Below are 26,881 nucleotides of genomic sequence, written 5' to 3'. Positions count from 1 at the left end.
GCCCTCTTCTGGCCGGCATGTAGCCAAAACACTATATACATATATACATAATAAATAAGTAAAACTCTTAAAATAAAAATAAAAAACTCTAATTTGTAAATGCTTGTCTTGAGGACTGCGGGAGCTCTCCTCTCCTGGTGTCTCCTCTGACAGTAAGCCTCTCACATCAGCTGTAAGGGAGTGGAGGAGGTTCCTATTTGTGACGTAGGCCTTGGCCCATGCTTGGCCCTGCTGGGCAGGGGCTGAGACTGCCTGGCCAGGAAAGACACCAGCTAGGCAGCTTGGGCAATAACCAGAAAGGGGCTGAACAATTCTTGCAGTCATCACGTTAGAAATGTCCTGCTATAGCCGGTGGTGGGAACTCATGCCTTTAATCCCAGCAGAGGCAGGCAGCTCTCGGAGATTTGGAGACCGGCCTTGTCTATATACTGAGTTTCAGGACAGCCAGAGCTACATAATGAGACCTGTCTTGAGGAAAAATAAAATAAGACTCTCTTCTAAAATGGCTCAGCAAGGAAAGGCACTTGTTACTAAATCTGACTATCTGAGTTGGGTCCCCTGAGCCCACATGGTAGAAGATAAGAACTCTGCAAACTGTCCTCTGACTATCACATGTGTGCCCTCCCCCATACAATTAATAAGTGTAATAACAAAACCTTTTTTTTTTCAAGACAAGGTTTCTCTGTGGCTTTGGAGCCTGTCCTGGAACTAGCTCTGTAGACCAGGCTGGTCTCGAACTCACAGAGATCCATCTGCCTCTGCCTCCCGAGTGCTGGGATTAAAGGTGTGCACCACCATCGCCCGGCAATAACAAAATCTTAAAGAACTGTTTTCCTAGGTGATTTCAGATTTGCTGACAGTTGACAGTTAAAAGTAGCCAAGCCAAAAGCTGGAGAGATACTGTTCTTATAGAGAACTTGGAGGTTCCATTTCCAACACCAACATAGTGGTTCACGACTCTCTGTAACTCCAGTTCTAGGGGATTACAATACCTTCTCTGGCCTCCACGGTTGCCAGGCATGCTTGTGGTGCACAAACATACATGCAGGCAAGACACTGTACACATGAAGTAAAAATAAATTTAAAAAGGAATGAAAAAAAAAAACCTCTGGGCAATGGTGGCACATGCCTTTAATCCCAGCATTGCGTTAGTTCCAGGACAGTCGGAACTATACAAAGAAACCCTGTCTTGACAAACCAAAAAAACCAAACAAAAACTAAATAGTACAGTCATTTCCCAGGAGAACTATAGATTTGGGGGCTTCTTTGGTGATGACACCCCAACCACAAGATGGAGAGATGCCCAGGTGTCTGCTTTTTAGGATGACTGGGACTTGGGAGCTGAGGTAATAACGGTGCTGCCTGCTGTCCCTAGCCAAGGCACTCAGACCCATGTGACCTGTGAGGTTTGTGGAAGCAGCATTTACCCAGACAGCCCAGGATAGCCCCAGTCTAGGCAAAGCCAAGCAAAGAACCCAATGAACCTGGGGGTGGGCCCTTGTACCCCCAGAAGCCTCCCAACTAGCCACTGTCACTTTGTCATTCAAATGACCTCTTGGGGTTGACCCTGGAGGAAGGTGCTGCTGTATTGGATTTGGTGGCTCTGTAAAGACCCTCAGGAAAAAGGGAGAGGGGTGTGATGCCTGAGGGGGTAGAGGGAGGTGGCTGGTGCTAGGCCAGCTATGTCACTGGATCCGACGTGCCTCTGAAGGTGATGGCCTGGCACTGTAGGGTCTGAGCATGAACTGGAAGCTCTGGGGCCCGGCTAGCTTGGCCAGGGGGGATGGGGCCGATCTGCTAGGCTGCTTAAGCCTCGGTATCTGTCGGTAGAGCAGACAGGAAGTGCTCAGTAAATGTTTGTGAAGGAAGAGCAGGAGTCCGGTGCTGCTGTCTCAAAACCATTTTATCTTTTTTCTTTTTTATCCTGGTAAGCCTGAAGAGGTGGCCAGTGGCTGGCACCCCACTCCCGCAGGATTCTCCAGCAGGCACTGCTAGCCATGTTGTATCCATGTATGGCCACAAGAGGTCGCCCTGCACCGCCAGCAGCAGAAAGCCGAGTAGCTGGACTTCTCACAGGAAGAGCAGGATGGCTGGCACCGGGCTGAAGAAATTTACCTACAGGGTTTCTGAGGGACACTCAAGGTGCCCCTGCTCTTACTTGACATCGTGAACTTCTCTTCTGTCTCAGTGCGCCCAGCTTGGTCCAGTTCATCATGGACAATGTGAAGGAGTTAACTGGGTGGGACCAACGTCTCAGGGCATGAACTTGATATGGCTCATGTCCTCCTGAAAGTCCTGGGACGCCAGGCCCTAGAGCTAGGGTTGGTCACAGGAACCTTGTCCCTAGGGAGAGATGAAGGGACCAAGCCATGTTGGATCTTGCAAGCCAGGGTGGAAAACTGTTATCCAGGGCGATGGGAGGCTTTGGGTCCGGGGTTTACATCTGGGTTAGCAGGTTCAGTGTGTGAGCGGAGACTTAGTGTGTGAGCGGAGACTCAGTGTACGAGAGGGGACTCGTGTGTGAGCGGGGACTCAGTGTGTGAGCGGAGACTCAGTGTGTGAGCGGAGACTCAGAGTGTGAGCAGAGACTCTGTGTGTGAACGGGGACTCAGTGTGTGAGCGGAGAATCAGAGTGTGAGCGGAGACTCAGTGTGTGAGCGGAGACTCAGAGTGTGAGCGGAGACTCAGTGTGTGAGCGGGGACTCAGTGTGTGAACGGGGACTCAGAGTGTGTGGGGGGACTCAGTGTGTGTGCGGGGACTCATTGTGTGAGCGGAGACTCAGAGTGTGAGCGGAGACTCAGTGTGAGCAGGGACTCAGTGTGTGAGCGGGGACTCAGTGTGTGAACGGGGACTCAGAGTGTGTGCGGGGACTCAGTGTGTGTGCGGGGACTCAGTGTGTGAGCGGAGACTCAGTGTGTGAGCGGAGACTCAGAGTGTGAGCGGAGACTCAGTGTGTGAACGGGGACTCAGTGTGTGAGCGGAGACTCAGTGTGTGAAGGAGACTCAGTGTGAGCAGGGACTCAGTGTGTGTGCGGGAACTCAGTGTGTGAGCGGAGACTCAGTGTGTGAACGGGGACTCAGTGTGTGAACGGGGACTCAGAGTGTGTGCACGGGGACTCAGTGTGTGCACGGGGACTCAGTGTGTGAACGGGGACTCAGAGTGTGAGCAGAGACTCAGAGTGTGAGCGGGGACTCAGTGTGTGAACGGGGACTCAGAGTGTGAGCAGAGACTCAGAGTGTGAGCGGGGACTCAGTGTATGAATGGGGACTCAGTGTGTGAACGGGGACTCAGTGTGTGAGCAGAGACTCAGTGTGTGAGCGGGGACTCAGTGTGTGAACGGGGACTCAGAGTGTGAGCAGAGACTCAGAGTGTGAGCGGGGACTCAGTGTATGAATGGGGACTCAGTGTGTGAACGGGGACTCAGTGTGTGAGCAGAGACTCAGTGTGTGAGCGGGGACTCAGTGTGTGAGCGGGGACTCAGTGTGTGAGCAGAGACTCAGAGTGTGAGCGGGGACTCAGTGTGTGAACGGGGACTCAGTGTGTGAGCGGGGACTCTGTGTGTGAGCGGGGACTCAGTGTGTGAGCGGAGACTGTGTGTGAGCAGGGACTCAGAGTGTGAGCGGAGACTCAGTGTGTGAGCGGGGACTCAGTGTGTGAGCGGAGACTCAGTGTGCGAACGGAGACTCAGAGTGCGAACGGGGACTCAGAGTGTGAGCGGGGACTCAGAGTGTGAGCAGAGACTCAGTGTGCGAGCGGAGACTCAGAGTGCGAGCGGAGACTCAGTGTGCGAGCGGAGACTCAGTGTGCGAGCGGAGACTCAGAGTGTGAGCGGAGACTCAGAGTGTGAGCGGAGACTCAGAGTGTGAGCGGAGACTCAGAGTGTGAGCGGAGACTCAGAGTGTGAGCGGGGACTCAGAGTGTGAGCGGGGACTCAGAGTGTGAGCGGGGACTCAGAGTGTGAGCGGGGACTCAGAGTGTGAGCGGGGACTCAGAGTGTGAGCGGAGACTCAGTGTGTGAGCGGGGACTCAGTGTGAGCGGAGACTCAGTGTGAGCAGAGACTCAGAGTGTGAGCGGGGACTCAGAGTGTGAGCGGGGACTCAGAGTGTGAGCGGAGACTCTGTGTGTGAGCGGAGACTCAGTGTGTGAGCGGGGACTCAGTGTGTGAGCGGAGACTCAGTGTGTGAGCGGAGACTCAGTGTGTGAGCGGAGACTCAGTGTGTGAGCGTGTGAGCGGGGACTCAGTGTGTGAACGGAGACTCAGTGTGTGAACGGAGACTCAGAGTGTGAGCGGGGACTCAGAGTGTGAGCAGAGACTCAGAGTGTGAACGGGGACTCAGTGTGTGATGCAGACCTGAGAGAAGAGGTCACTACGACCCGTACCTGCAGCATGGCCTGCAGCCAGGTCCATTGTGGACCAGCAGGTCAAGTTCTTACTGGCCTAGCTCTCTTGTGTTCCCCCTCAGACCCTCAAAGCTGGGAGAAGAGACAAGTTCCCAGTCCCTGTTCTGTGGCCTTGCTGCCTCATAAGTCACACTGCCCACTGCTCCAGGCTCCTTCCCTCTGTCATAACATATGGGCAACACCCAGCCCAGCATGGCTCTGCCTAATCCCTATTCGTCACATCTTTGGCTGAAAAGCTGGGACCCTCCTCACTTCCCCAGGGCCTTCTAACTGGCCTCTCTTACATACGTTTGCCAAGTGATGGGAATACGTGTGTGAAGAACCACATGTGGCTTGCATGTGCAGTGTCATGTATGTGATGGCATGTGCCAGGCACTGGGTGTGCACAGAGCACACAGCCCCTGCATTCCTCAGTTCCGGGGTAACTAAGGTGCAGCAGGTGCTGATGCCATGGTGGAAGATGAGAAGGCACAGGGGACACACACACACACACACAATAACTGGATAGGTATCAACACTGCGGGGGAAGGCAGAGTGGGGTCTATACCACTCTTGCTGTATCCTGAGCTATAGCACACGGTAAGATCTGTAGGTGGAGACTGCTCTTTTGTTTCCCGGCCACCCAGACCCGAATAATAACACAGAAATTATATTAATTGCAACAATGTTTGGCCAATAGCTTATGCATATTTCTAGCTAACTCTTACATCTTAAATTAACCCATTTCTATTAATCTGTGAATCACCACGAGGCTGTGGCCTACTGGTAAATGTCTGGCTAGCATCTGGTGTCTTTCTCTTTTGGCAGCTACATGGCATCTCTCTGACTCCGCCTATTTTCTCTTTATACCTCTGTTTGGATTTCCCACCTGGCTTTACTCTACTAAGCCATTGGCCAAAACAGCTTTTTAAATAACTAATGGTAATAAAACATATTCATAGCATACAGAGGGGAATCCCACTTCAGAGACCCTCACCCCAAGCCTGCTCCTTTCTGGTGTGTCAAAAGTTCTTATTTGATCTTCCAAGCTTACATCACTGGGTTGTTTGGAGGTTGGAAGGACACACAGCAGGGATGCTGCCTGGTCAGTGGCAAAGCCCCCACATGGGTGCTCATGCTGCAGGAGACTGCCTCAGCTCAAGATGAACGGTCAGGGTCTGGCCCCAGCTGCGTGTGTCCTCTGTCACTGGTCAAAGGTGGGCACTGGTCACCCTGCCTTTCCCGATTTAACTTTGCAGAGCTTAGGGGCTAAAAGAGGAGTGGAGATAGTAACCATTTTGCCCCCCTCAGCCCAGCCTTCCAGATCCCCAGTGCTTTGTCTCAGGAAGGGAGCACTGGGCTCTACACTAGCCTGACCCAAATTCATGAACCCTAGCAATCCACAGAGAAGATTCATGGCTTCTTCTTCTCGGGCCTCACCATTCACCTGGGGCAGGAGGGGATCCTTATCCTGCAGATGAAGACACAGAGATCAAATGAGTTTGTTCCAGCAGGCAGTAGCTACCTGAGCAGTTTTGAGCTGGGCTCTGGGGTCACAGCTGCCTACCTGAATCCTGCTCTGTCCTGTAATCACTGGGCCTAACTCTTTACCTGTGAGAGGGCCTTTATCTGTGAGAAGGCCATCATCACCTCTGAGAGGGCCTTTACTTGTGAGAAGGCCATCATCACCTGTGAGAGGGCCATCATCACCTGTGAGAAGGCCGTCATCACCTGTGAGAGGGTCTTCATCACCTGTGAGAGGGCCATCATCACCTGTGAGAGGGCCATCATCACCTGTGAGAGGGCCATCACCCGTGAGAAGGCTATCATCATCTGTGAGAGGGCCTTCACCTGTGAGAGGGCCATCATGTGTGAGAAGACCATCACCTGTGAGAGGGTCTTCATCACCTGTGAGAAGGCCATCATCACCTGTGAGAAGACCATCACCTGTGAGAAGGCCATCATCACCTGTGAGAGGGTCTTCATCACCTGTGAGAAGGCCATCATCACCTGTGAGAAGACCATCACCTGTGAGAAGGCCATCATCACCTGTGAGAGGGCCTTCATCTGTGAGGCCTTCATCACCTGTGAGGTCATCATGTGTGAGAAGACCACCACCTGTGAGAGGGCCTTTACTTGTGAGAGTGATCCCAGAATAGACAGAAGAGCCTAAGGAGACCCAATGTACTGCACGCTCAGCACAGATCCCAGCACATTCACACACCCAAGAGTCTAGAGATTTTATTAATAATACAAACCTTCGGCCTCTGGTGGCTTGCTCTGCCCCCACCCCCAACGTCTTTCTAAGGATTGAAGACAGCAGCTGGCAGTGGGAGGTGGTTGCTTTATATATAAGAGGAGAACAAAGGGAAAATAGAACAAGGGGGTGGTTAGTGGCTACACCAACCACCCTCGAAACTTGGGGGAGGGATCTAGGGTCCCAAGCCACCAGCAGCCTGTGACAGCCTTGCAGCGCAGTCAGGCTTGCCTGCTGGGATAGGGCAACAGGACTCTCCTGGTTTGGACCAGCACTCCATCACTGGGGGGGGGGGACTTCCTGCCTGGCTGTAGGGTGGCCTCTGAAAAGCAGGAAGTAGGTTAAGTGGGGTCCTGGGGTTTCTCTCCCCCTTTCCAAGGCAACATGCAATATTCACTAGAAGATTCTCTGTAGGTCCCATAAGCTTCAAAGGCTGTGCCCCTCCAACTGCCCACCTGCCTTGGCTGCCAAGGCCAAGTCCTTACCCTCTACCTCATTAGGGCAGTCCTTTAGCATCCTCCACTCTCCTTGGAGCCTGTGGTTCTTGGTCTTTGTGGTGCTCAGGGGGCACTCGGATGCCATTCTCTGGGCTCTGAGTCATCGCTCCTCCTGGTGACATCTTGGTACTTGGTTTCCAACTGTGTGTGAGAAGGCTGTCCACTCCCCTTGAAGACACGGACTCATGCTGGTGCAGGAGGGGGCCAAGGTGTTCCCTGTACGACAGATGGCAGCGGAGAGCCATAACGCCAGCAGATATGCCTTCTCTAAGGGGGAAGTAGCTAGACAATAGGTGTGCCAAGACCATAGTTGGGATGTGGAGCCCAGGAGGAAGCAGGCACCAAGAGGACAAAAGCCTGGCAGCCTACGCCTGATCCTGCCTGGAGTTGCTTCCTGGCGAGACCTTGGGCTATTCATCCTCCGAGTCTTAGTTTCTCCACTTGTAAATGATGGCGATTCCTCCAAGGTCTGCTGAGGATTACACGACATGTTATGCAAGCGAGGAAGCCCAGAGCTGTCAGGTGGGGGACTTTCACAGAGGAAGAAATGCTAAGGCCCTAGGCTGCAACCTCTCCAGGCAGCCGGTCCCAGCTTCTCTTCATCTTCTTCAGGCAGCCGGTCCCAGCTTCCCTTCATCCTCTCCAGGCAGTCGGGGTCCCAGCTTCTCTTCATCCTCTCCAGGCAGCCGGTCCCAGCTTCTCTTCATCCTCTCCAGGCAGCCGGTCCCAACTTCCCTTCATCCTCTTTAGGCAGCCGGTCCCAGCTTCCCTTCATCCTCTCCAGGCAGTCGGGGTCCCAGCTTCTCTTCATCTTCTCCAGGCAGCCGGTCCCAGCTTCTCTTCATCCTCTTCAGGCAGCCGGTCCCAGCTTCCCTTCATCCTCTCCAGGCAGTCGGGGTCCCAGCTTCTCTTCATCCTCTCCAGGCAGCCGGTCCCAACTTCCCTTCATCCTCTTCAGGCAGCCGGTCCCAGCTTCCCTTCATCTTTTCCTAGGCAGTGAGCTGCTGCTTCCGTAAGCCCCACCTTCTCTTGCTGGCAAACGATCTCAGTGAGCCAGTCTTAGTTCCCAGGGCTATGTCTCACCTGCCTGGCCACTGGCCAGCAAAGACACTGTGCTCTGTGTGGTAACGCACTCTCCTCTTAGCTGGCAACCACCCCGAGGGGAAGGCCTGGGTGACCATGGACAACATGGACCTCAGAACACAGGAAAGCAGAGTTCCTAGGAACAAGAAAAGAACCCTCTGGGCACCTATCCTGGAGATTCATGGCCAAGAGCTCTATCAGAGGAGGGCATGGTCAGCTGGCCAAAACAGGCTTTTAGAAATAGACCTGAACTGGGTGGTGGTGGCACAGGCCTTTAATCCCAGCACTCTGAAGGCAGAGGCAGGTGGATCTGTGAGCCTGGTCTACAGAGTGAGTTCCAGGACAGCCAGAACCGGGACCACAGACCACAGACCACAGCCTGAGTGGCCGTGGGGCGGCAGACAATAATGAAAATATCAGTAGATTCATTCGCAGCCACTAAGCCGACAGAAAAACATCAAGAAAGGGTTTATTTTGGGTCTGACTTCCAGGTTATAGTCACTGTGGGGAGGTTGAAGCATCAATCACATCACATCCAGTCAAGAGCAGACAGGCTCGCTTGCTTGAGCTTTGCTCAGATTCTCCACTCTTTACACAGTTCAGGGCCCCTTTCCTAGGATCGGTGCCACCCACAGTGGGCTGGGTCTTTCTGCATCAGTTAACTTGAGACGCCTCCACAGACAGGCCACAGGTCACCCCAATGGCGACAGTCCCTCACTGAGGCGCTTCCCAGGTGGTTCCAGGTGGCGTCGAGAATTAAAGCTAATTCAGAGGGCTCATTAAGTAGTAAACTATGATTTCAGGTGGGGGAAGCAGGGAGGGACACTTGATTAATAGCTTTTACCCTTAAACTAATTATCTTTCCACACACTGTGAGGAGGAAAAAGGAGTCGAGGAGGACTGTCCAGGAAAGAACCCTGCTATGGTGCCCTGTCATCTACCTGCCTGTCAGTGGTCACACATCCTCTGCGGGCAAGTGTCATGCCCACTCTACAGACAAAACTGCGGTGGCCTAGAACATAACAGAGGAACCAGATCTGGGGTCCTTGGAACCCATAATCCCAGCCACTACGCTACCTTGGCTACTGCTAAACTGGCCTCATTTGCCAGCACCCCCGTGAGGCAGATTAAGGGGAGAACAGATGCAAAGCAGGTACCGATCAGCCACAGCTATTCCAGGCTGGAGCCCCTCAATGCCTCCTGCACCACCGCACCTGGTCACCCCTTCCAGTCCCATGCACAGGGTTGCCCATCTCTCTGGCAGCAACCCCAATGGGGCCAAGGAACTCTCCCACCTAATCCAGGAGGGCTAGTTCCTACTCCTCACATCTGCCCAGATGGCTTTGGTGCCGCTTCTCCAGGCCTGCGCATGTGTGCACACATGTGCACATACACACACAAGCAACCCCCCCCCCCCAGGAGCACTGGTCTTTGTTGCACCACTGTCCAGGGGATCTAATAGAAATCGGTTACAACTGAACACGCAGCCCAGAGCCCTTCTTCCAGGATACTTCAGTACACCATAGACTAAGTTTAGCTTTTAGTCATTTTAATTGTAAAAACCAAGACGTTTATATAAATAAGACCGCTGTGTAAAATATGGTTCACCCTTCTACTAAAACCCTTCTCCCCACACTCAAAAAGAATCTAGAAAAGCCAGCAAGGTAAGAAGTACAAAGAGCATGCGGTCCCTGATGAAGTCCTGGCAGGCCAGGTTCCCTGCTAAGGGGGCCTCATGGTGAGCGCACTCCTGGCCCAGGTGTCTCACCGGAGTTCAGCAACAGCTTGAGAACTCGCTCTGCACCATGGCCCAGCTCTCAGCCATGCGGCTGATATGATGGAGGTGCTATGGATGTGTGGCCCGGGCTGGGAGAAAGAAGGGGACAGGAAGACTGTGTGATCCTCATGCCAAAGCCAGGGCTATGAACTGCTGGTCCAGTAAGAAATGGTGGTTTGTTCAGCTCCGGGTTAGGCTGGGGAAGGGAGAGGGAATCTCTTCCCCAATGACAAGGAGAGAAGTGTCCTGTGTCTCATGAGAGGAGATACTTCCCAGCAGTCCTGGGGGCAGAAGGGCTTTGGGCTCCTGGGATGGAGGGTGGGACCAGTCCATTCCAAGGAGAAAAATCCCATGACCTCACCCCCTTCACCCGTCACACAATCCCACCCCTCATGCACGCAGAGAAGCCTGTCCACAGGTCAGGACTCAGAGGGAGACAATGGAGAGCCTGGGAGTGGAGATGTCACAAAATTCACACCTGGATGTGGCTCAGGAAACTGGTACACAAGGGCAAAAGAAAACTCTGTACTCTCCTTGCAGGAGCCAGGCTCTGCCTAGGGCTGCTCCCCAGCCCAGGGGAGAGGCAGGAGAGCTGCAGGTGCTGTCAGGAGCACTTCCACACACACACAGCCAGGGTTCCCCCGAAGTACAGGTACAGGAGGTTCTTCACCTCATGGGTGATCTCGAACCCAAAGCCCTCGCCGATCACCACATGCCAGGAGGAGCCAAACTTCTTGTCCATTGTCTCCTTGATCATCTTTGCAGCGCTCTGGAAGGAAAGGTGCCAGTCAGGGGCAGTGATAGGTACAAGCCAGTTCCCACACCAGGAAGGAGAAGCCTGGCTCTGAGCTCTACGCAGAAAATGGCTGCTGCCCCCGCCTGCAGCATCAGCACAGATGGCTCTGGGCAGCACCTCCTGCAGGGCTATGACATGGGAACAGCACCTGGACACCTCATCAGGAAGGAACTGGGGACAGCAGGAAGAAATGGAGGCTTGAGGAAGCCTGGGCTGAGGGCTGGCTGTATCACTCTGGGTTCCAGACCAGCACCAACATCCTCAGCTGTGAACCCGTAAAACAGGGCACAGGGCTGTTGTAGAGACCAGAGGAAAAAACAAAGTGCGAGGGTACAACATGGGCCCTGAGGGGTGCCCTGAGGGACGCTGTGATCAGCAAGTGTGGCAGGTCCCAGGAAGACCCCAGTCACAGCAATGGCATTCCACTGCCCATGGAGGCTCTTTCCAAAGCTTCCTTCAGCATGAAGAGGTTTAGGAACACTGAGCACCGTGTCCCCATCACCTCAGTGGCTCAGGAAAGAGGCACCACCACCCCTAGCCTACAGACTAGGGCTCCATGTTCAGAGCTAAGAAACGGCTTGTCTTGAGAACACAGCGAGGGAAGGGGCAGACTGGATATGGCCATACCACTGCTTCCTTGCACACCACAGCCTCATGAATGGCACTGCTGGGCTGATACCTGGGGCCATATTCCCAAGACCCGCAGCAACACCTGTGGCTGAGCTGGGACTCCACCCTTTCGGAATGGATGGATGAATTCATGGATGAATGCCTGGCAGACCTCTGCTCATGGCTGGGATGGAGCCCAGAAAGATGCCCTAGCCAATAACCCACTTGAGTCTGGGGACAGAGGTGGTATGAGACCCTGCTGGCTTCCCTCCCTCTGGGGCTGGTGTGGCCCTTGGTACCCTGGCTAGAACCGACCTCTTCTCTCACTGGCCTTCCAGAACAGTGACCACTCCCAAGCAAGGCTCTAGCTTTGTCCTGGCAGGACTCTGGAGCTGGCTACAGGGCTCTGGAGCCCCTCTATCACACACAGGGTCACCAGAGGCACGAGGGCCGCCTGCACTGATGGCAATACCTCGTTGTTGTTGGAGAATTTCTCACAGGCTGTGACACAAAGCTCCATGGTCTCCACTCGCATCTCCTCTGGCATGTCCGAGTGCTAGAGACAGGGCAGGGTGACAAACAGAGAGAGGCTTAGCCCGCGACCTGGCCTTTCTGGCCAGCCTCTCGGTCTTAAGCTTAAGGCACAGACACTAGGTGGCTTCCCTTGCCCAGTCCTGGGTAGTGGTTTATCGAGCGGAGCGCGTGTGTTGTATGACTGCGTGGTCTGGGGCCCCTGCCCCTCTGCACAAGGGTCCATGTTCCCACCAAGGAACATGTGTGGGAGGAGCCCAGCATGAGAAGTGGGCTCTCCTTCAGAGCAGGGCCACTCTTGGTTCTTTTCTCAGGCAGTTAGCCAGGTTTCTCCTCCTCCCATATGGACGCTCGGGCCTGTCTTCATCCTCTCCCTCTCCAGCCAAGTCCTTCCAACAGCTGTGCCTTCCAAAGGGGAGAGAGGGCTCCATATCTTCTCGCCCTCCTGGGGCTCTAGACTCCCAGGTCCCACCGCCCGGTGAACCGCACTTGGTTTTCTCAAACATCTCCCAGTTTCCCCTCAAACCTGCTCTTCTTGGGAACAAGGACTTTTTCTTGACTCTGGCCCACCCAGATCCCATCCCCAGTGAGCAGCTTGGCCTCCACTCCTATCACCGGGCGCCGGCAGGCTTAGCACTCCCTCTGGGTTGGCTCTCCTAACTACAGTGAAAGTGATTAGCTAAGGACACAGACAATGTCACCTACAACTTCTGCCCCTCACGGCTCTCTGAACCTCTGGACAGAATCCACATTCCTCACCAGGTTTCTCTCACAGCTGCCAGCCAGGCCTGCACAGACTAGCCCCACCCTCGCTCTGACCCCCCCCCATCTGCCACTCCTCAGGGGCTCAAGCCAGCCAAGTTGATGATGCCAAACTTGTCCCACTAAGTCTCCTGTGCCTCCTGCTTCTCTGAGGGGCAGGTCTTTCCTCGGGTTCCTGCAAGGCCTACCACCTCACTTGATGAGGGTCACTGAACTGATTTCTTGCAGGAGCGGGCCTCGGTGGCAGCTCTTCTCTGCAGCACTTAAAGCCTGCTGCTGTGTCCTTTTGCACAGGCTGGACCGTCATGGCCTTGTTTGCCATCATCTCCACAGTGTCTAGACCATGCTTGGCAGACAGCAGGTGGCCTGAACTAACTTGGTGAATGAATGAATGGATGAAAGAATGAATCACTGTGACTGTAGGATGTTTGGGTTGGAGCCAGCAGAGCCCTCTTCCTGCAGACTGCAAGCTCCACCCCCTTGCAGACTGTGGGGTCTAGTGGCCACTTTCTTCCCTCCCCAGGCTTACCCTGACCAGGGGGAAAGTCTGCAGCCGCTTATAGTCAGCCTCCTCTTTCTTCCCTTCTGTCTCTCCCATGATTCTCCCAGTGTGCCCTCAGGAGGAGAGGGTGGGACGTTCAGTCACGCTGCTCAGGAGGCTCGGGAAGCAGGCCTTGCCAACTTAGCAGGAGCAGAAAATGTCTTTCCCCAAGGGGTGCTGCAAAGAACAGGAAAAGCAGGAGGGAAGAGTTGGCTTCAAAACCACACATCACAAATTAGAAATGTCTCAGTGACAATCTGACACCTCCCCATCTCAACGCCTCTGCCTCCTTTCCCAAATGGCCAGCAAGTCTGCAGACGGAGGGTGAGTCAACCCGAGATGCTGCAAGAACACACTGTCATTGTCAAGACAGATACTGATTGTGGGCCAGGCCAGGGATGGAGCCGACAGCTACCAATTAGCAAGGACAGTTTCTGAGTGCCATGACAGTCTGTCTGGTACTAAGGAAGCCAAATGCACAGGTGACCACTGACAATTTGGGCCTGTCACCAAGGGAGGGGTCCCTTCTGCAGGACCCTGATCTGCAGAATAGGAACAATGTTGCGTGGTAGCTTTCGTGGCACACTAGGTGCCTTGATAGTCCCTGCCTACTCTCCCCAGAGCTACCAGATCCTGTCTAGCTGGTCCAGGAGCTGGGAGGTCCAGGCACTGGTTCAGGAGTTCTCATGAGTGACTGGAGCCACATCCGTGGCAGGGAGCTCAACGAAACAAGGCATGTGGACCAGCATACAGAGCCAGGCATGTGGGGTGTTACCTGGTCAGTGGCTGTCTCTCCTTCCTCTGGCTCACAGGGGACTCAATGAGACAGGGTTTTTTTGAGACGGGGTTTCTAGACTCTTAAATACACACAAGCCCCTTCCCACCAGATCTAGGCAACTAATGACAGGCAGAGCTTTTCACAAACAGATGGACTACACCCTAAATGACCACCAGCCCTGCAGAAGTCACGATGCTTCTTTACCCCAGTTTCATGCACCCAAGAATGAAATCAAAGGGCTTTCTCTCAGAGGCCCTGACATGCATGAGTATAAATCACTGTGATGACAATCTTTCTGCAATTTACACTGACAAATGAGGTCACACATCACAGCAGAATTTTTTGTTGTTGTTGTTCCTTTTTTTTGTTTTGTTTTTCAAGACAGGGTTTCTCTGTGTAAGCACTCTGGCTGTCCAGGAACTTGTTCTGTAGACCAAGCTGGCTTTGAACTCACAGAGATCTGTCAGCCTCTGCCTCCTGAGTGCTGGGATTAAAGGTGTGCTACCACTGCCTGGTTCAGCCACATTTCTTAAATTTATAATAAACTTAATTTCACTGCATGGCCACTGAACCCCAAGATGGTCAGCATAGTAACCAAGAGGTATGTAGATTATGAGACAGTGGTTTTCCAAGCCTGCTTGGAGTTTCTGGTCTCAAATGATCCTCCTGCTTCAGTCTACAAATAGCTGGGAATAGGGCACCTGGCCAACGGGTGGTAAAGGAGGTGATACGGATTAACTGCCATGCACCAGCCCCCATTCCCTGCACTTAGTCTTTATGCAGAACTTTAGGTGATGGTGGCAGAAGTTAGAGCCTGGGTGTGGTGGCAGAAGAGCTGCAACCTCTGGCCCGAGGTCACTCAGCTCAGCAGAGAGGAGAGCCACTGGCTACAGCATTGCCCTAGAGCCACTCCCTCACTTCATGCACACACATGGGCCCTTGCTGCACACTTGACAAGTGTGGCACCTCCCCTCCCAGTGCTCATCGTCCGAGGGTGACTGCCATCTGGCCTGGCTGAGCACTGAGCTTTCTGGATACTCTTTCCAGGCTGCACTGTGCTCCTAGATCACACCCTCCCTGATGCTGCAGCCACCCCAGGGCCACACCATTGGTGGGCATCCTCAGGCAAGGCTCAAAGCTTGGCACGGACTCCACCACTCCACGAAACTGGTGTTTTCTGATTCCCCAGAGGACAGATGGCTCCACTTATCTTCTAAGTCTGGGCATTTGTACAACTTGGGTTTCAGCGGGTTTTGTTTGTCTCTACATATGTGCTGGCTGTTTACCAAGCACAGTCTCACTGCACTTTCTGGTCAGGTTTCTTGTTCCTCAAAATCCAAAGGGCCATTCATCTCTGCTCACTAGTGCGAAAGCCTGTCGCCCAGCCCATCCTGTGTTCTTAGCTTTAGTAACACCATGCTATTGCCTCCTCAGCCACCTTCACCAAGGCGGTATGGCAGGGGGTGCCAGGGCTTTCCACTTTGTTTACCTCCGAGAATCCCAAGTGGGAACGACTTAAAGTGTGGAAGCAGCTGCTCCAGCATCTTCCACTTAAGTGTTTCAACTCAAGTTGATTCATCTTTAGAGTTAAGAAAGGCTGCCAGGAGGGGACAGGAGGGAACACAGAACCCGTGGTGCACACCAACCTCAAGGCAATCATATCTATATTGGCCTCAAAACAGAATCTGTGGGAGGTCACAGAACTTGATAGGCTACCAGAGTTGCTCTTCAGGAATGAAGAGGGAGAAAGGCCTAGGATAGTTCCAGGGAGCCGCGCATGGAGTGGAGGATGCCAAGTCAGACAGGCGCTGCAGGGGCGACTAAGGGAAAAAGCACTTGCTTAGCAGGTGCAAGGTCTTGAGTTCTGTCCCTAAAGCTGCAAAATGGATACATAAGTCAACAAATCAATGAAACACTGAGGTCTAGATGCCAGGGGTAGGTAACATTTCTTAGTATTCAGGCATCTGTGCTGGCCTGACCTTGGGGTATACATCCTCAGCTGTAGCCACTAAGAGCACCTCCTGTGCACATTCACCACGTTCCCCTTTAAAAGGGCCCTGCAAGCCGGGCGGTGGTGGCGCACACCTTTAATCCCAGCACTTGGGAGGCAGAGGCAGGCAGATCGCTGAGTTCGAGACCAGCCTGGTCTACAAGAGCTAGTTCCAGGACAGGCTCCAAAACCACAGAGAAACCCTGTCTCAAAAAACAAACAAACAAACAAACAAAAAAACAAAAACAAAAACAATAAAAGGGCCCTGCCCACCTCTCATCTCCCCCCTTTCTCTGTCTGCCTGTCTCTTTCTCTTTCTTCTGCCACTCCTGTCCCCAGAGGCCAGTCTCCCCTCTCCCCTCCCCTCATTTCCCATTCACTTTCCCCCAATAAAAAACCCCTCCACCTGATCTCTGTCGCATGACATTTCTCTCGCACACTGCTTTTCTACATTACAACAGACTTCTGCCTACTTCCTCGGCTTTGGAGCCATGAATAAGGGGTCACAGCCAGGCCTGGGCTTCTTGAAGATGGCTTCCTCATTCTTGGCAGACTAACACAGCATTGTCTGAGTGGTATGAGCCCCAGTGCCCTGTACTTCCCGATGTTCTGTTCTTTAGGAGTGCGGTCCCTCCGGCCAGGACCCAGCCAGCGTTATTCAACCACGTATGCTCTGGACCATGGTCCACGAACACACGAGCGTTCCTGATCCCCTCCTGTTCTCCCAGCAGTCCCAAACAGGGAAGACTTAGAGTGGAAGAGGAAGTGTTGTAGATGGCGGCTTCCACACAGAAAGGGAAGGCAGTTTTATGACCCCGTATCATTCTGGTGCAGCTGCACTCATTCGGCCATGATTAGCGCACCCTGCTAAACGGGTGCTACCTAAAATAGCACAACTGGGGCTCTAATAACTTTACCAATCTCCCATGTGAATGAGCATGTGCCTGAGAGAGGCTCCTCCGACCAAACCACACTTTTTAATAATGTAAGTGTGCCACGGTCAGCACCTGGCCCAGCATGAACTGGCTCTCCCTCTAGAATTCCTTTAGTGCTCTTCATAGCCCCATTCAAAAGGTACACACAGGGCTGCCCCATTGCCTTTCAAAGCCAGTGTGCCTGTCTGGAAGGTCTTGCTCGCTGTGAAAGGAGAACAAGTCACCGTTTGGTACTTTGTTTCTTTGTTTCTTTTTGTTGTTGTTGTTACTTTGTTTCTTAAGTATTTGAGGAGAATCTTTAAGAGGGTTAGAGTGTGGGGGAGGTTTGGGGAAAATACATGGTCTCTGGGAAGTAAAGTCAAAAGCATCTACCAACTGTGTATGAGCATGCCTATGTATGTATGGGGGGGGGAGGTTGTGCGTGTGCGCGTGAATGAGCACACATGCATATATGTACCTGTGTGCATGTGCTTATGTGCTGACACTTAATCTTGGAACATGTTTGGCCCTTAGTCTTATAACCCACTACATAACCAAGAGACTGCAGGACCCTTTTGGAGTGTGTCATGGTCTTTCCAAAGACACTCTTCGGGTGGGTCTGAATTCACATCTGTTCTGATCCTGGCTACTACTCCTGCCCCTAAGCCTCAACTTTGAATCTGGAAGTGGGCCGAGCAGGCTCTACCTCCCAGTAAGGATCAGCACCTGTTTCTGGGGTGTCAGGAAGAGGAACTTTGCTATCTTTCTTCATAGGAGCCAATCATGTATTTAAGCATCTGGGTCACACACTATCGTTTCCCCATTCGCACTGCGGGTCAGCCTCGACTTCAGCACTGGAGGAAGAGAGTCACGAGGACATCAGCGAAACCTGGGTTGGCCAATGGTGGTCGGGGCGTGACTACATTCTACCTTCACCTTCATATTCATTGCTTCATCTCAACACTAAAGGAGCTCCCCAGTGAACTGGCTTCCAGCTCTTAGGGGAGGGGGAGAATCAGGCACCTAGTGCTCAGGAAGGCTTGGTAGCTGGCCCAAGAGTGAACAGCCAGCATTTGCAGAGCCAGGATCTGAGTCCAGATCCATCCTCTCGACTTTATCATGCTTTATTCCTTGGAAGAAATAATTTCAATATTGGCATCAGCTCAGTCACCTATCTGTGCCTGCCTCCTGCCTCTCCCCATTTGGGGGTCTCTGCAAGCACCCCGGCCAGCAGAGTAATGATCTGCAGGAGGTAAGAAAGTACTTAGGTTCAATATAACTAAGTACCGGGTGTTGGTTCAAACTTCTCGAGTCTGACCTGAAGTGGTATATTTTAGGTATATTTGAGGACAGCACAGACAGTGAGATTTTCCTGGTCATAATTTAACTCAATCCCATGTGTACAACAAAGCTTAAGACATGACTATATCAAAACTCTCTGCAAAGCACATGGGATGTCTTCCAGAAAGACAAGCTCATGATAAGTGTCTTGGGGAGGATGCAGTGTGGTCTCTGCCACACAGATAGCGTGAAGGTCCCCAGGCTATTAGCCACATCTGCTCCCAGCCTTTTGGGTAGGATACTAAGTTTGCATCCCTTTCTTTGAAGAAGCAACCCTGTGTGTTTAAAATCCCAGTTTCCCCTTATGCTCATTTGTGAGCACGAAGACCTCTGTGCTTCCCACATCTCCTCCTCTTTTAGGTTTTAAGGAGAAAATTGTGTCTGTACTAGAGGCCAAGGTTGAACACCTTGCCTGCATTGCTCTTCTAGTACAGCAAGTATAAGAGAATTGTAAGAACAGCTCACAGAGGACCAAAGAAAGGGGAAAGTCATTTTAACCAGGACGGCTATTCAAAGGTCACTTGAGATTTTATTTATCTCTTTATGCAGATTATTAATTTGACCATTGATAGTGAGAAAATCTGACACATTAAAAACAACATATGCTTTAAATTGTGGGCAATCAGGTTTATGCTTGCACAAGAAATACCTACAAGTAGCTCTGTTTGGTAAACCTGTGGTTTCTCTGTGCCTCCCATACAGCCACACCAGGGACATGGGACATGCACTGTGTACCTTGGTCATCACATCCCTGTTTTTGACATGTTGACCCTCTGCCTCTGGAAACAAACAACAAAGCTGACAAGATGAGGAGGAGAAGGGTTCAGGGACACGAGCAGTGAGATCGGGTTCCCTAAAGGCCTGTGTTACCCAGGTCAGGCTAGAGTGAAAACAAACCCAGGGCTGCCATTCTCCAATTTGACTGTAAGGGCATCAGAAATCCATCATCTTGCTGGGTGTAGTGGCACATGCCTGTAATCCCAGCACTTAGAAGCCAGTCTGGCCTGCACAATGGGTTTCAGATCAAACAAGGCAACAGAGTGAGACCTTGTCTTTCCCTGCCCCCAACCCCTTGGTTTTATCCAAGACAGGGTTTTTTCTGAGTAACATTGGCTGTTCTGGAACTCACTCTGTAGACTAGGCTGGCCTTAAACTCATAGAGATCCACCTGCCTCTGCCTCTATCTTCTAGGATTAAAGGTGTGTGCTGCCACTGCCACCACCACTGGCTAGCATGAGACTTCGTCTTAAGAAATGTTCACTTAAGAAAAAAAGGAAGGAAGGAAGGAAGGAAGGAAGGAAGGAAGGAAAGAAGGAAGGAAGGAAGGGGCGAGGGATGGAGGTAGGCAGGCCATCATCTGCTCTACATAAGAGATGGGTTGACAGTTAGCTGGGATAACTGCAGTCCTTAAAAAGAGGACTACACAGCCGGGCGGTGGTGGCGCACGCCTTTAATCCCAGCACTCGGGAGGCAGAGGCAGGCGGATCTCTGTGAGTTCGAGACCAGCCTGGTCTACAGAGCTAGTTCCAGGACAGGCTCCAAAGCCACAGAGAAACCCTGTCTCGAAAAACCAAAAAATAAAAAAATAAATAAATAAAAAAAGAGGACTACACGTACAGAAGCTGTCTCGTTTGCTTTAAAAGGTCTTTGCTTATTCTCAATTACACTGAAGTCCAGCAAAAACTTCTTTATGCTTTGATCATGGAGAGGGGGTGAGGTGGAATTAAGAGAGACATCTGTTGACTTGTTGAGCTAGGCGACTCAACATTTTCTTTGTCCAATACCTCGTGCTAAACGACAGTGACTCACATAGTACACCCCCATGGACATACCCAATTTTAGAGGCAATCCCAAACATTTTTGTTAAGAGACAAGTAATGAAAAGTCATAATCATGGTAGCCACAGCATGAGGACAGCTGCCCACAGCACGGGTTACGTAGGCTCCCTCCCCACTTCTTCCGCACTCAGCACAACAGATTTGAGTGTAAGGAATTAAAAGTGACATTATCACAGGCTCGAATTACAGGCAGCTCTGGTTTATCTCCTAGGAAACCACTGACAATTGCTAATCAGCCTTTACACCTTACAAGTGATCACGACTCCACCATGTGTCGTGAGTCCAGAGACCCTGAGCTCAGGGACTTCAGTCTCCTTTGCTGTCCCAGAATGAGCAGTCGGGCACACGGCACAAGTCCAAAAAATAACCAAAATGGAATTAAATTATGTTTCCCCCCCTATGGGAGGGGAGAGGTCCTTTCACAGCCATCCAATAATACTCAACACTGGAGCTGGGACGGCTCAGCGTGGTCTGCTGCAGCAGCTTGAGGACTTGTGTTCAGAGCCCCAGCACCTACAGGAAAAGCTGGCAACGCTGCAGGGATGCTCCATGGGTAAAGGTGCTTGCTAATCAGTCCTGGCAACTTGAGTGAAATCCTCGGAACCCGAGTGGAAAGAGACACAGCTCCCAAAAATTGTCCTTTGACTTCCACACCACACTGGGGGTGCATGTGCATGCGCACACCCTCTTTCCCCTCACTCACAAGTGCACACACCCAGAGGTGGCTGGATGCTCTGTTGTGTGCCTGCAATCCAGGTGGAGAGTGATTGAGAAAAATACATGTCATCCATCTCTGGCCTCCATATACATGTACAAACAGGCACTCCCAAACATGAACCTGTATACACCCGCACAACATTTTGAAAACATATATTTACTTATTACTCATCTTCAGCCAGAGACCAAGAGAGAAATTCTACGTACAGGCTCTCAAAAATTCATACCCCACCCAAAAAAAACCCTGTCAGACAGGTACTATTCCCCCTGTTACCAATGAGCATATGGCCTGAGCAAAGCAGAGTGACTTTCCACCCAGCTGAGAGGTGAGGGCTGGGTCCCACCCGGTCTCACCCCAAGTACACACGACTTCAAGACTATGCTTTTTGACACCTCCACAACTAAGCAAGAAGCAGCACGGCCATCATGGGTTTCCAGCACATGTGAAAACTGACCCAGGAGTTATGATCCACGGCAGAAAGACATGAAAGAGGAGGAAGAGAACTGGGAGGGGGAAGGGAGGGCATTGAGAGGAGCTCAGAGTGAAGGGGAGCACAGAGGAGCTCAGAGTGAAGGGGAGCACAGAGGAGCTCAGAGTGAAGGGGAGCACAGAGGAGCTCAGAGTGAAGGGCAACACAGAGGAGCTCAGAGTGAAGGGGAGCACAGAGGAGCTCAGAGTGAAGGGGAGCACAGAGGAGCTCAGAGTGAAGGGGAGCACAGAGGAGCTCAGAGTGAAGGGCAGCACAGACATTAGCACTGGCGAGAGAGAATCCGGCCAAGCAGGCATGGGGAGGCTCTCCAGGCAGAGAGGCAATGCACAGGTTTCTAGAGAAAGTTCAAGGTTTCCTGGGACTGGTGACAGAGCACAGTTGAGAAGGGAACAAAAGGGCTAGTCTGGGCTGTGGAAGTGCAGAGGGCCCTAAAACCCAGGCATAAAAAGTGTGGGTTTTGTTTATTGAGATGGGCTTTCACGTAACACAGGCTGGCTTTGAACTCACTGAGCAACCGAGGATGACCTTGAACTGCTGAGGCCTCCCAAACACTAGGACTGCAGGATGCACTACTGTAGTGCCTAGCTTCGTGGAGCTTTCCTAGAGGCTGGTCGCACAGTGGTGACTTGGGTTGTTAGGGGCAGCAGTTAGGAAGCTACAGCGATAACCCCTATGACAGGTATTAAAGACCTAGACCAGGATGGCAGCCTCGGGAACAGAAAGGATGTGAAATCCCCATGGAGACAGAATCAAGACAATTTGATAACTCAGTTCAACTAAGTTAAGCAGGCCTGGCAGAGCATGGAGAAAGCCAGGTAGACCAGATGGACAGGCAGAGAAGCAGACCAGCTTGATTTTAGCAGCTGGCAAAATGTAAATGGAGACATCTGATCAGGAGTACGAGATGACGGAATCAAGGATGGTTGGGAAAGGGAAGCTATGAGTCCAACTCTCACATCGCCACATCAACCTCTTCCAGTTTTCTCCGCCCCTGCCAAGAATCTCCAGCCACAGAGTGCAGGGAAGAGATCAAAGCTGGAGAGCATATGTGAAGTTCATCTGCAGACCGTGGGTACTCAGTGGTTCCCCAGGAAATCTCTCTGGGTTCCTCCCAGGAGGGAAAGTGTGAGGTAGTAAGAGACAAAGGAAGGAAACTGGGGGGCTGGGAAGATGGGTCCGTTTGTAAAACGCTTGCTACAGGAATGCCTGGGTTCTCTTCCCAGCACTGTGTAAAAGCTGCGTGTGGCAACCGTGCCTATGATCCCAGCATTGGAGAGGCAACTGGAAGGATCCTTAGAGACCATTAGCTGTCTAGCCCAATACTGAGTATCAATGAGAGACCCTGCCTCAAAAAATAAGGTGGAGAGAGGCAGGTGGCTGTGGTGCACACACTTTAATTCCAGCACTGCAGGCAGGGGCAGACGGATGTCTGTGAGTTCAAGGCCAGCCTGGTCTACAAAGTGAGTTCCAGGACAGCCAGGGCTGTTACACAGAGAAACCCGATCCCGAAAACAAACAAACAAAAAGAAAGAAAAAATTATATAAGGTGGAGAGTGACTGAGTAAGACACCAAGTGTTCACCCCTGGCCTTCACATGAATGTGTACACACAGGAACACAGAAGAAAAGAAAGCTAGCAAGTACTGAATCTGCACTGACTGGGCCCTTTGTACAAAGGAGATGGGCTTTGGAATAACAACAGCTTTAGATTACAGATCTATCGACTGGCGCCCAGAGTGATCTCAGGTAACTTGCCAGGATTCGTACAAGTGGGAATCCAACTTCGGTTTGCCAAGTTCTTTGCATTACACAAAAGGGGAGAACACATCCTCCGGGGAGTTGACACTTGAGTCCAAGAACATCATCTCAGGAAGTCCGAGTCCAAAAGGCCTTTGCGACGACTCAACCTAATGTCTCCTTCATAGATGGGGAAACTGAGTCCCGCCCACCAACGGGCAATAGTCAGCCCAGAGTCCCAGGACGTCGCCAAATCTCCAAACCAAGTGATCTAGGACAAGGCGCTTGTGACCACCAGCCAGCCGCGGGGTGGCGCGAGGACAAGGCGCTACGGGAGCCAGAACAGGACGGATACGAGGGCACGGAGCTAGACAGGGCCCAGGGTGGGTGAGCAGAAGCGGCCTGCACAGTGAGGGTGGGAGGGCACAATGTCACTGTCGAGCTCCGCGGTCCTCTATGTGGGACAAGGGGAGGTCCTGGGCCGGGAACCGCAGGCTGGGGATCAAGGCAGGGCCTCGCGCTGGGCCAGGCCTCGTCCGCCCGGCGCGTCCTCCCTCCATCCCTCCGGGTCAGCCCTCCCCACCGCGCTGCCCGTCGCACTCTGGCGGCCTCACCTGCTCCCGCGGGGGCCGGAGCCGAGGCCGCTGCCAGCGCACCCCCGCCAGGGTTGTCAAGGAGCGAACAAGAGTGTCTTAGCAACCAGCACGGAAGTCCCATCCCCTCGCCGGACGTTGACAGTAATTTCACTTATTATTGGTGTAGAGAAGTGCCAATTAACTCCGGAGGGCCCTAGGAGACCGGCGCTCACTCGAGGGGCGTGGCTTAGAGGCCGGGGAGGCGGGGCCTCGCTTATAGTCGTCTTAAGTATGCCGGAGCTGTCCTTGGAAAGAAACAGGTTTCGCAAAGCTATATTGCCCTGTGAGTTTTCGTCATTGGAAATGACAAATGCAGTTTGTTGGTGTCGTGACGCTGATCTTCTATTTTACAAGGACCTCAAGAACCTGATAACAACCAGAATTTATATAATGCTTTTCAGGAACTGCCTCATTGAGGCTCAACAAAGTAGTTTCAGGTAACAGCATCCGTAATCCTGTCTGAACTGATACGTAGAACTTGAGAAACGGAAGGAGAGAATCAAGGAATAGCCCCGAAGAAGGATCCCAGGTCCTCTTTCCTTCCCTTGGGCACACCCTCCAGAGTCATCTTGCCCTAGGGTCTGGATCATCAGATGCAGCTGTGACTGCTTCTGATTCTTCTAGGGAGGAAATGACCAAAAAGTGTTAGTGCAGCTGGGTGAGAGGAAGGTGACGAGGAAGAAGAATGGATTAAAGGGTCAGCGGGATACCCCATAATTTAAACATTTACTCTACACTTTAACGTGCTCATTAGTGAAGCTCCACTGTAAGGTCTCCGGTCATTTACAGGAGGCTCAGCCCTGGCTAGAAGGTGCTGATTCCGGGGAAGCCACAGTCCAGCAGGAAGAGAACCACGAGAAGAAATGGATATAGAATCTTCTATTCCACACGCTTCTATAGCATAGATGGAGGGCAGGATACTGGCTCTTCTAAGTGTGGCACCTAAGTGGGCAGAGCCCAAGATGACCAGAAGGCTCATGAGAGTGGGACAATAAGTTGCCTGGGAATAGGCAGTGGCTCTAGGAGGCCTGGGTGCAGAGCCAATGTGGTGTGTGAAGACACAGAGGGAAGTAGGGTAGTAGACGGAGGGGTTTGATACATAACCGCCTCCTGGTGTGAGGTTAACATGGAGCACCGTCATTGGTGGGAAGCTTCCAGGAAGGCGATAGCAAGTTTTGATCTGGAACGCTGCACTAACCCTAACCTGACCTTGTAGGCTGAGAGCAGACACACCAGGACTGTTTTGAGACTTGACAGTGTGGATTCTGCTGCTTGTGCCAGCCCCAGCTTGTCTTCCTGAAAAGTTCTGAGGATCTGTGGAAAGTCTTACTCAGCCTCCAAATTTCCTTCATTCTCTTTTCTAACTTTCTCTTGAGACGACGGGCAGCCTTTGAGGGGGAGGATGCTCTTTCTGTCTCCCATACAAACGTCTCCCAAAAGGGGTCCGTGTTTGCCATCTTCTCTCTCTCACCTCCCTTTCATTCTTCTGCCCACCGCAATCTGGCTTCCACTCCCACAATGCCGCGGAAATTTCCTCTCTTGTGGTTAGCAGTGACCTTCTGAGAAGCGGAAACCGGTAGACTTTCTTAGTCTCTGTTTCACAGGGACCCATCTTCCCTGCTGGCCGCACCAACCACAAGAATCCTCACACAATTCTCCACCACAGAAGATCGCTTTGCAATGCAGGCTCCAGGGTCTCCTGCAATGGGATGGGGAGAGGCAGGAGCATTGCTTAGTGTGCCCTGTACACACTAACAGTGAGAGCCACTGGCTACCAGGGCACCTCACACTCTTGTGTCCCCCAGGTCTCCAATTAATTTGGCTTCTGTCTTAGGCTCTTGCCTTGCTCCTTAACTTAACTGTGCTTCTGACAAGCTGTTACGGTTTGGATGTGAAATGCCCCCATAGGCTTGTGGTTTTTGCCTTTGATCTCCAGATGGTAGCACTGTTCGGTTGTAGAATTTTGGGATATCAGACCTAGCTGGCAGGCAGCTGGGGAGCAGGCCTGAGGGTTATAGCCCTGCCCTGCTTCCGGTTCTCCTCTCTGCTATAGGAGTCACCAAGATGTAAGGGAGCCATGTTTTCCCTATCATAATGGACTATACTTCCAGATGATGAGCTAGAAGAGACACTCCTTCCTCCCTCCCTCCCTCCCTTCCTTTCTTTTGGAGTCAGGGTTTTTCTTTTCTTTTCTTTTTTCCTTTTTTCTTTTTTTGGGGGGGCGGGGTGAGACAGGATTTCTCTATGTAACAGCCCTGGTTTTCCTGGAACTAGCCTGGTCTACAGAGCTAGGCTGACCTCGAACTTGCAGAGATCCTCCTGTCTCTGTCTCCCTAATGCTGGGATTAAAAACTTGCGCCCCCACTGCCCAGTGAGACAGGGTTTTTCTGTGTCTCTGCCTCCCGAGTGCTGGGATTAAAGACTTGGGCCACAGTGCTGGGCTGCACTTCCTTCCTTAAACTGCTTCTGCCCGTATTTAGTCACACTGACAACAATCACACTTCAATGCTCTCTCACTGCTTCCACATTGAGCAGAGTTCCAGTACTTCCTGGGATTGTAGTTCCAGTACTTCCTGGGGTTGTAGTTCCAGTACTTCCTGGGGTTGTAATTCCAGTACTTCCTGGGATTGTAAGTGGGCAATGTGTACCCTGAAAATGTCCTTCCAGGAAGCAGCGCTCCTGATATGAGCCCCCGTTGAGAAGGGCTCTTTTAGGACTGAGGGGCTCTTAGCCACGCCCACAGTTCCCTTCACCCTTGTCCTAGCTCTTGATTGTTCTTATCTTTTACTTTCCTCCCCTGTCAGCGCCAGCAGCCCACGCCCCTGCCTAGGTATTCCAGTGTTTGACCACACTTGGGCACAAACCTAGCTTGTGGCAGGCACGTCACCACCCCTCACCTACAGGCTATATAATCTCCCTGCTTTTAGTTCAGGCTTGTGGCTTCTCCAGTCTTGATCTCTGGGACTGGAGAACTCACCTGGGGAGTTACTTTACTCAACTAAACCTATTCTTAAACTTTTTAAAATTTGACTTGATCTGATTTACTGCACTGGCAGAGCAACCTCCTGTTATCAAGGTACAGAAAACCTATCAGCAGCTACAAAGTAAGACCCTGACTCAAATATAAAAAAAGAAAAATCAGAAAGTGTATCGCATCGTTTACAAGCATTTGTAATCATTTATAGCTCTGCTTTCATTCTCAGTA

At 52.0% G+C, this 26,881-nt stretch overlaps 1 protein-coding gene across 2 annotated transcripts; it reads right to left on the bottom strand.

Moving 5' to 3' along the window:
• Positions 1-9,748: 9,748 nt before the first annotated feature.
• Positions 9,749-23,751, bottom strand: Dnal4 (dynein axonemal light chain 4). 2 transcript variants are annotated; one of them, XM_075959872.1, is made up of 4 exons: positions 23,656-23,751; positions 13,225-13,413; positions 11,875-11,958; positions 9,749-10,766 (listed from the first exon to the last, which is right to left on the bottom strand). In XM_075959872.1, exons 2-4 carry the CDS (start codon positions 13,291-13,293, stop codon positions 10,602-10,604), a joined length of 318 nt encoding a protein of 105 aa, XP_075815987.1. In that variant the 5' UTR covers positions 13,294-13,413; positions 23,656-23,751; the 3' UTR covers positions 9,749-10,601. The 2 variants fall into 2 exon arrangements, with proteins under 2 accessions (XP_075815987.1, XP_075815988.1); XM_075959873.1 differs by lacking the exon at positions 11,875-11,958.
• Positions 23,752-26,881: the final 3,130 nt, after the last annotated feature.

This window comes from Microtus pennsylvanicus, chromosome 2, assembly GCF_037038515.1.
Source record: "Microtus pennsylvanicus isolate mMicPen1 chromosome 2, mMicPen1.hap1, whole genome shotgun sequence".
Taxonomy (NCBI): Eukaryota; Metazoa; Chordata; class Mammalia; order Rodentia; family Cricetidae; genus Microtus; species Microtus pennsylvanicus.
The sequence above is the reverse complement of the archived record's forward strand: the minus strand, read 5'-3'. Positions and strand labels throughout refer to the sequence as shown.

Excerpts from the sequence above, each read along its gene's own strand:
- Dnal4 (XM_075959872.1), bottom strand. The coding sequence starts at position 13,293 with ATGGGAGAGACAGAAGGGAAGAAAGAGGAGGCTGACTATAAGCGGCTG. Across the intron at positions 11,959-13,224 it reads AGACTTTCCCCCTGGTCAGG|CACTCGGACATGCCAGAGGA; the intron begins GTAAGCCTGGGG and ends CCCTGTCTCTAG. Across the intron at positions 10,767-11,874 it reads AATTCTCCAACAACAACGAG|AGCGCTGCAAAGATGATCAA; the intron begins GTATTGCCATCA and ends CTTTCCTTCCAG.